General features: G+C 42.3%; 1 protein-coding gene across 1 annotated transcript in view; it reads right to left on the minus strand.

The window, feature by feature from the left end:
- Positions 1–6,661: 6,661 nt before the first annotated feature.
- Positions 6,662–8,861, minus strand: part of LOC103367758 (sodium- and chloride-dependent GABA transporter 2-like) — a 9,289-nt gene continuing 7,089 nt past the window's right edge. Inside the window, exons 14-15 of the mRNA XM_008295918.1 lie at positions 8,153–8,288; positions 6,662–6,821 (exon numbers count right to left, since the gene is read on the minus strand). Of these exons, the coding sequence (XP_008294140.1) occupies positions 6,763–6,821; positions 8,153–8,288 (195 nt within the window). The 3' untranslated portion in view covers positions 6,662–6,762. The remainder of the gene's footprint in view (positions 6,822–8,152; positions 8,289–8,861) is intronic.

Consider the following 8,861-nt stretch of genomic DNA (forward strand, 5'->3'; position numbering starts at 1 on the left):
CTATGAGCTCTACAGATAAACCTGCCTCGCCTTGTGTTTTTAGTAGCTTTCATTTTCTTAGTCGTCCAATAGCAGCAGGTTAATTAGTCCTTATGATGAGGTGGTGTTATATTCTGTTAAACCTGGAATCTGATGGGATTCAATCATCTCTAGGACCAAATGTGACTGCATCAGTATCTGTCCTTTACTCGTGTCGTTCATATAATTAATTGAATTGATGCTGTTTTAAGGCTCTACTATTATTTTTCTGCAGTCAACTTTAACACATTTCCTTCAAGCTGCTTTTAAGTGCTAACTTGGTGTGAATATAACAAAGTAAAGACATCAAACAAAACCTGTGCAGTAAATCTTTATCTGCATTCTCATAAAATAAAATGACTTCCGTCCAATACAACGATCTCACAATAAACTCTTCCTTCCACTGAGTTTATAATGTTTAGTTTTGTTGTGATAGATTCAGATTTCTGTTCATTCTCTGAGCTGAGGTTCGGCTGACTGGTGTCGTTCAGCCTCATTGGTATAAATGAGGTGGACAAAATAATGGAAACAGCTGCCTGAAGTCTGAAGCCGTCATGAAAGCAGGATTAACTGCAGACTGCTGAACTAGACGGCATCGTTTTTATTGCTAGGTGTACCTAAAAACAATCTGTCACTGAACAGATGTTGCTGGAGGAGAATTCGCAGCACGTTTATTGCTGCTGCATTTGAATTTTATTTCCAGGTGTCTGGTGGCTGCAGCACAGTGTGGACTTCTGTCAGCGGTTCATCTCCAGTGTTACCCTCCTAACAGTCTGAGCAGAGGCGGCTGCGTTCCAGCTAAACGTTTGGATATAACTGTCTTTTGTTTTACTCTTATATCCCTCCCCTCCATCTTCGAGCCTCGACTCCTGCCATACATCTGAACTCCTTCTTATAACTTAAGAATCTTTTGTTAATGGCATTTTGTTTTCTGTTGGCAGTGGCAGCGTTTGGGGATTTAAAATCGTTAATGACGTCTGGCTGTGCGTGCCCGTTCTGAGCTTATATGATCCTCTTTTCTCTTACGGTCTTAGAGCAATGTGGTTCCTCACTGCGAGGCCAACTATTGTGATTAAATTGGTCCATCAGAAGCGGCTGAGATAACACTTGTGGACAGGTTCATCTGGATTTTTGTCCGGGGATATAATTTACAGAGTTTGTGTCTTCTGTTAGCAGCTCAGTGAAATCTCTTAATTTCCTCCGTGCTGCACTTTGCTTTAGTTTTATAAAGTAGGACTCCTCTCTCTCTCTCTCTCTCTCTGACACTCTCAACCAACATCTCACTGTGTTGTCTCTCCATGAATTCACAAACGCTGCTAACGATGTGACCACCACACCTTCTCCTGCTCTCCCACCTGCACAGCTCCCTCTTCCCCCCCCACTTCTTCTTCCAAAAGAAATTAAACGGCCGAAACCAGCAGGGGACACGGCAAGCATGTGTGTGCCGCCGATATTACAAATGTCTTCCACTTAGGCCCACTTCAACCAGGGGGCCTGATACGGTTCCGATACCAGAGACGAGCGAGGAAAAGAGAGGCCCACTTACGGAGGGGAAATAGCTGCTGTTTGACAGGAGGCCTTTCTAAATCCCACACTCATCCATCATAAGTGGCGGTTGTGTACTCTGAAGGCCTGATAATAGCCTTTTGCATTTTCACGCCGCACTTTGCCTCCTGGATTTGATCGGGGAGAGAGGGAGAGAGAAAAGGTGAGGAGGGTGAGATGTGGGACGCACACACACATGCATTGTAGTTTCATTCATTCTCTCCTTTTCTTTTTTTTTTTTACTCCCCCAACCCTCATCATCATCATCATCCCACTCTCGCTCCTTCAAGGCTGCTTCTCTTCTCTTCCTCTGTACATTTTAGGAAAATCACTCTCTGAATTGGAAAAGGGACCCCGGGGCCACAGGCGCAGGGTCCATGCTTCTCTTTTTTTTCCCCTTCTTCTTCTTTGGATAATTGACTCCCGTTGCCTGGTAATTCATCGCTTGCATATGCCAGCTAATTCATCAGGAGGAGAGACGCCGCCGACCTCACAACCTTGCATGGCCCACCAGCTCACGCACCACCCCCTCAAGAAAGCACACCTCACATCTTAACACTTCTCATATCTCATATATGCACAAACACACACACACACCACTCAGGGTTGGCTTTACCCCCCCTCTCCCCACCACCAGCACCTCCCCACCCACCTCCACCTGCCCCAGAAGAGCCAGGAGCCTGGAATGAGAGGAGGGAGCAAGCGGCAAGTTAGCGGATGAAAAACCTGAGATGATAGATGGGGCGCATTGTGGCATTATGAATGAATTATACCTCCCAAATACCTTGAGCAGTGCAGACTGTCAGCCTGTATCTATACTAATCTGGGAGAAAATATAGCTGTTTCCACATTAAAGGGGGCCGGCGAAGAATGAGCCGCAGAATTAATTGAGCAATCAGGCCATTAGAGAGAAACATCATAGCGAGGCCGCTTGGTGATGTAGCGGCATTCATCACCGCTGACCAGGAAGCTGCCTCCATCCCCATTTGTGTGTTTTTCTCTGCCTCTCGCTCTAATGTGGCCCCATCTTCAAACAGATTAGGATTATTGTGACAAGACAAAGGTATCTTTTGTCTTTCTCCATAGCCGTGTCAGCGCCTGCTGCATTTATCACGCTTGTCACACAGTCTTAAGGCTTTCAGTTTGCACACCTTGTCCCATTTTTCTCCCAGTGGTGGGTCCGTGTTAAATTTGCAAAAGAGAGTACATTACTGGAAAACGTCGCCTGATGAATGGTAGGCTGGACTGTCAGCTACACGCACATTTGTTTGCATTTTTTCCCCCCTGTTGAGCTCAGATTTTTTTTTGTTTATCAGGTGGATCTTGACTAAATATTCTTTTGAAAATATATATATATATTCCAGCTCTGTATTAGGAGGAGATGTTAACAGGAATATTATATAAAACAGAGCAGATAATCAGAGTTTTACTTCAAAAAAAATGTGAAAAATGTGAAGATCTTGACGACAGATTTGTCAATTTGAGGACTGAATGATATTTTAAGATGCAGATATCAATAAATCTACACACATGCAGCAGATTTTCACAGATTCTCACCTCATAGAAAAGAAAATGATGTGAATATAGTCATTTGTTACTTGTTAAAGAGCATCATAGTACACTTTATGAGCCACTGCAGATGCTCAAAGTGCTTCAAAGTGCTGCTTTTTAAGACTGCATCCGATGTCCTTCAGCTACGGTGAATGTACAGTCAGGCTGAATGATAATAGCTGGACGTGTGGTTGTGCACTACAAGTACATGCATGTAGATCTACAAGGAGAATTAAATTTTAAGTAAATAATTTAAGGACAGCATTCCAGGACGTTTTTTTAATAAGTCATGAGCTACTGTACATTTACAGTAACACAGTTTTATTCTGACCCTGTGGAGTTTCCAGGTGAGCAGCACCTTCAGTCACAACACCTCAGTCATGCACTAATGTGACCCCCAGCAGGCTGATCTGTGACGGTGTGGTCGAGTCCCCTCACTCCCGCCTGTCCGGACGGGACGCTGGCCTCAGAGATCTAATATCTGACATCTAGCCCCCTCTGATGGACAAACCAGGGAACTGCAGCAGGTTTAGTCAGAGCTGCAGATAAGTTTCTAATCAGAGACTGTTAGAGATGGTAAATAAAGAAACGAATCCCAAAAAATAAAGGTTGAGACTGTTATTAGTACAATCAGGTAAATAATACACACCTGAACTGATTTTATTTAAGAACATCACCATTACTCACTTTATTGATCTGATATATTTATTCACTCACGTCTTTCTGACACAACGATAACGTTAAACAAACTCCTGCAATATTCAACTAACTGCAACAGCTACAGTTTGTCACACAAGTTTTTAATGATGTCTTCAGAGTTTCTTAAACCTGTCATGGGTTAAACTTTTCTGCATTATAAAGTGTTGTGTTTTGGGTAAAGTACAAATTTAATATATTATGATTTACCTGCTTTCAACACCGGTATGTTACCACCATGGGCTAACTGGATTTACAGTAAGCGTGTAAAACCTTCTTCTTCTTCTTCTTTTTTTTTTTTTTTTAATAATTTTGACTTGTCTGCAGCGTGGGAGGATCGTTCACTCCCTCTGAGTCTTCATCTCTGTTACTGTTTCCTCAGAAACGTGTGAAGTGAGCTCGCCGTCCTCGTGAACACGGCACTGATTCTCAGAAAAGGTCACCGGTTCGCTGGAGATAACGAGGATCTTGTAAGAAATTTTGCAGCAGAACTCTTGTTTGTGTTGTCGACGAGTTTTATTATCAGGAGTTAAAGGTAAAGACGAAACGGACCACGATCCATCTCAGAACCTCTGCCTGTCATCTGAACAGCAGGAGACATGGTGGACTTCAAGTAGTTCGGTTATTTCAAGTTTTTTTCACCGTCAGTCACTTGGATGTAAAACTACACGTTGGTAAAGGGACACCTGTTGTCTCTGTATGTGAACTGAAGATTAGCTGTAATGTTATAACATGGGTCCATCAGACTGTACAAGTACTCACCACCACTCCTTAAACTCGACCACATACTTGTGCATCTGCAGCTCAGAGGGCTCGCTGGGAAACTTATTGCACCAAAAAAAAGACTGGCTTTTGTGAGAATGGACAAACAAGCTCAAAAAAAAGATTTTTATCTCAAGACGTCGGTACATATCACGTTCTAAATGACAGATTAAGGCCTGATCGCTCACATCTGTCTGTTGTTCAGTGATTATTTGTATACAGAGATGGCAAAAGTACTCACATTCTTTACTTAAGTAGAGCTACTTGTGTAAAAATAGACTCAGGTAAAAGTAGAAGTACTGATTCAACTCCTTTACTCAAGTAAAAGGAAAAAAAAGTACAGGCTCAAAAATTTACTGAAGTACAAAAGTAAAAATGAATTTTGAGCTTCGGTGATATGCGATGCCTCCTCTGATAACTCTGCAAAGCGAAAAAAAAGTTTTAAGCACACAAATTAGGATTGTTTTCATCCTGTAAGAAGCTGCACAGCGCTGCTACAGAGAAACACCCCACTGGACAGGCTTCCATTTCATTATGAACATTAAACATTATAATCAACATGGAAACACTCGTCTCTACAGGACTACCAACATCTGTTATTGAGCCTCAGCTGGTTCTCAAAGGTCCTTGGATGAAGACGGGCCCTTTTGATCTGAACATCAGTCCTGCAGTGCTAGAAAGCCTCTGGCAGGCAGCTGAGGCAGGCAGGCCTGTGTTGAGCTTCACTGCTGGGAAACATGAAGACGTTTGTTGTTACGTCTTTTACGTCTTTTATGTCATGTCGTCATCCGCAGAGGTTGGAACAAGTAAGGAGCCAGTTCAGAGAATGTAAGGAGTAGAAAGTCCAGATATTTGTGTACAAATGTAGGAAGTAAAAGTAAAAAGTCATCAGTAACATTAATACTCAAGTAAAGTACAGATACCTGCAGAATCCACTTAAGTACAGTAACTAAGTATTTGTACTTGGTCACTTCCCACCTCTGTTTGTATACGAAGGAGGAACAAATACAACACAACAGCTTCTTTTTCTGCCCCCTCTGCCACATTCTTAGTGTATAAAAAACAATAAACCTTCCAATACAACTGTCCCATTTCTCCAAAACTTGGTTCTCCTGCTGCCCAGAGAAGGCGTAAAGATTACAGACACAACATTCAGGCACAACAGAAGCAGGTTATTACTCGTGTGTGATTGTGAGTTATTACTGCTTGCTTGGTGCATGTAGGAGGTGTGACTATTAAAGAATGAGACTAATGCTTTAATTCAAAGTTACTTCATGCTGATTGGTCAGTGTGCACCATGTGGTTTGTCTTATTATTTAATAGCCACGTCTCGTATTTCAATAAATGTTTAGTATGTTCCATAAAAACAATCCCTTCCTTCTATTAAAAGCCCCGAGATGTAACACTGCACTGTGCAGCTCTATGAAACACCTGCCTCCTTCTCCACACATGCAGCTCGAGCACACCAGCTCACCCGAGATTCTGCTCAAACACTGAAGCTCCATAATACATAATGATCAGCTGCACATGTTCGAACCAGAAACCAGTTCTAAAGAAGACTAATCATACAGAAAGCTCCACGCTGCAGGGTGACAGAACCGGGTCTTTCGGTTCTTTACACGTGAAACCTCAGAAGTCTGGATCTGTGTTTTTGAGACAGTCATCTGCAGTGTTGAGGCAGAAATGCTCAGCTGTGGCATTGACGGCTTAGTTGACTTACAATGTGTCGTCTAGTCTATAAAAAATCCCAAATGGACATGTTGAGAAACAAAAAAAACAGATTTCTACTACAGTTCCTCACACTGTTCAAACAGTTCAACACCTGTCAGTTAAAACTAGTCATCACCTGCTTCCCTAAAGGTACAATCATCATTTTCAGTAACGAGAAGGAACAGCAGGTGGAGAAGTTCCTGATGGAGTCGAGGGGAAGTTTAACCAACGTACAGCTAACATGCATCAAGTATTGAGAACGCCTTAATCTGTGGGATGAACCCCTGATGTACAAACTGATTACAGGAAAGCTTTGGTCACATTAGTCATCACTCAATTCTGCTAATTACACTTTAATTTGACACAGCATGTAAAAGTATAAAAACATAACACAGGATGATGGAGACAGGAGGTAAGGAGCTCCTGAACTGAGCTCGTCTGTGTTGAGACATGTTACTGAAGCTTTGAACAAACTGCAGCTCAGGCCTTCGTGTCGACGCTGTCATCAGGTCTGCTGCAGCATAAAGCACGATCAGCTTCTGGAAAGATGGAGAAAAAAGGTTATTATTACTGCAAGGGACGGAACTATCTGGCTCTGGTTTGGCCTCCAGGAGAGTTCTGATGCTCCACATAAAGACAGGAAGGGTGAGGTGGATCTTGTCCAGAAACCAGGACTTCTTTGAGCCGTTGGCCTTTTAAATGTCTACATATTATTCATTCAGTTCAGTCAGGAATGAAGTTCTGCCAACAGCTCGATGTGTTTTCAGCTCTGCAGCTCGTTTAGAGTCTCTGTAGCAGGTTGTGATTCTCTGCAGCTTCTCTGGTCGACACAACTCAAGCATTTAACATCTTGAGTTTCTCTAAAAGACTCCTGTCAAAGTAACAACAGGAAAAGGTCACAGTGGACACATGCTGGCCTCTCTGTAGAGGCTCCCCATGCATACTGTGAAAAATAGTGAGCATGTACAGCTGTGACTGGATAATCCGACACTAAATGTAAAACCTTCTTCTATGTCGGCTGTCGAATTGTCAACATGGAGGTCCAGATACGAGGAGGGCTTGATGCTGGAAGGCTCATTAGTTGTTAATATTCATCTATGAGTTATAGTAGTATAGTACGATTATCACAGAAACGTACATTACCGTTAGCCTTAGCTGTAGATATTAACCCTCTGAAACCCACCAGCGGGTTTGAAAGCCATGTTGTCTCCTAACAGCTGCCCAAATCACTCCATTTAACTGAGACAGAAACTATAAAAACACAGAGAGATTTTTCTTTATCTGATCAAAACCACTTTATTCCGCATGTCTGTTTTTATTTTTTATTCTTTAATTGCCAAAAATAAATTGATTGCTCTAAATAGATTCTTACAAAACACTAAAAATTCTGCATTCCTCATGCAACTGTGAACCATCAGTGGCTTTACAAGCTGAAATAAGTCAGATCAGTTCACGCATACAGAGAACTTTCACAGACTTTCACACACATTTACAGTCTGATGCCAAACATCAGCCTGAGAGGGAAATAATTACCGAAGTTCAGATACGTGCCACCTCACGGCTGTCTGCAGGCAGGTAAACAATTGATGAAGGTCAGAATGGAGCACGTTTAAAGACACAAACAGTGACTGTCTGGAAAAGGAAAACCAGTCTTTGCAGGTGTTAAATGTTCCTGTTGACCTGTCCTTCCACCCCGACATCCATCCCTTTGTTCCAGATGACTATCAGTTCTTACTACAGCCAGGAAAGGCCTTCTGTCGCTGACATCTTGAAAATAAAAACTGATTTCTTGTTTTTGATGGAAGGACAGCTGCCACTCTGCACAGTGTGAAGCATGCAAAGTGATGCCAAAGAGAAGCCGGAGACTCACCTTCAACAGGGACACCTTTGGGTTTTTCAGTCATGTTCAGGGCACACAGCTCTGCATCAGACAGAGGTGGTTCGTGGTCAGGAGTCTTCCTTGGATGAAGGAGCTCTGCTGCTGGAGTGCACAGTGTTTCCAGTCTCTGTAAACAGATCAGATTCACCAATGAGTTCCTCTTCATGCTGACCAGGAGGCAACTACAGAGTTATCAGTCCCACCTGTGTGTCTGTGAATGCTCTCTAGCTCCAGTGCTAGCGAGTTGATATCTTAGTAAGGTAAGTTAGGAATGACCTCTCCTCAGAAAGATTTGATTTTTGGGGTCAATCGGTGCAAAAATACGCTCGGCTTGAGCTTAAAGGTCACTTTTTCAAAAATGCCACATCATAGCCGGCAGGTGCGAACAGCTCCCTCTACTGAGAACCTTCTGGTTTAAGTAAAAGATAACGGTGCCCAATTAAAAATCTTGACTTCACCTGACATCTATAACAGTTCAGGTTCAGAGTATAGAAAATATGACACATCGATAATATTCCCCCATTTTAACAAACCAACATCCACCTGTGGGCTCCCAGAGATCCCTAGATTAGATTAGATTAGATTAGATTAGATTAGATTAGATTAGATTAGATTAGATTAGATTAGATTAGATTAAACCTTTATTGATCCTGCAGCAGGGAAATTTTAAAATAGAAATATATATAAATAGAAATTATAA

The sequence above is a fragment of the Stegastes partitus genome, unplaced genomic scaffold, assembly GCF_000690725.1.
Source record: "Stegastes partitus isolate 25-593 unplaced genomic scaffold, Stegastes_partitus-1.0.2 Scaffold0, whole genome shotgun sequence".
NCBI lineage: Eukaryota > Metazoa > Chordata > Actinopteri > Pomacentridae > Stegastes > Stegastes partitus.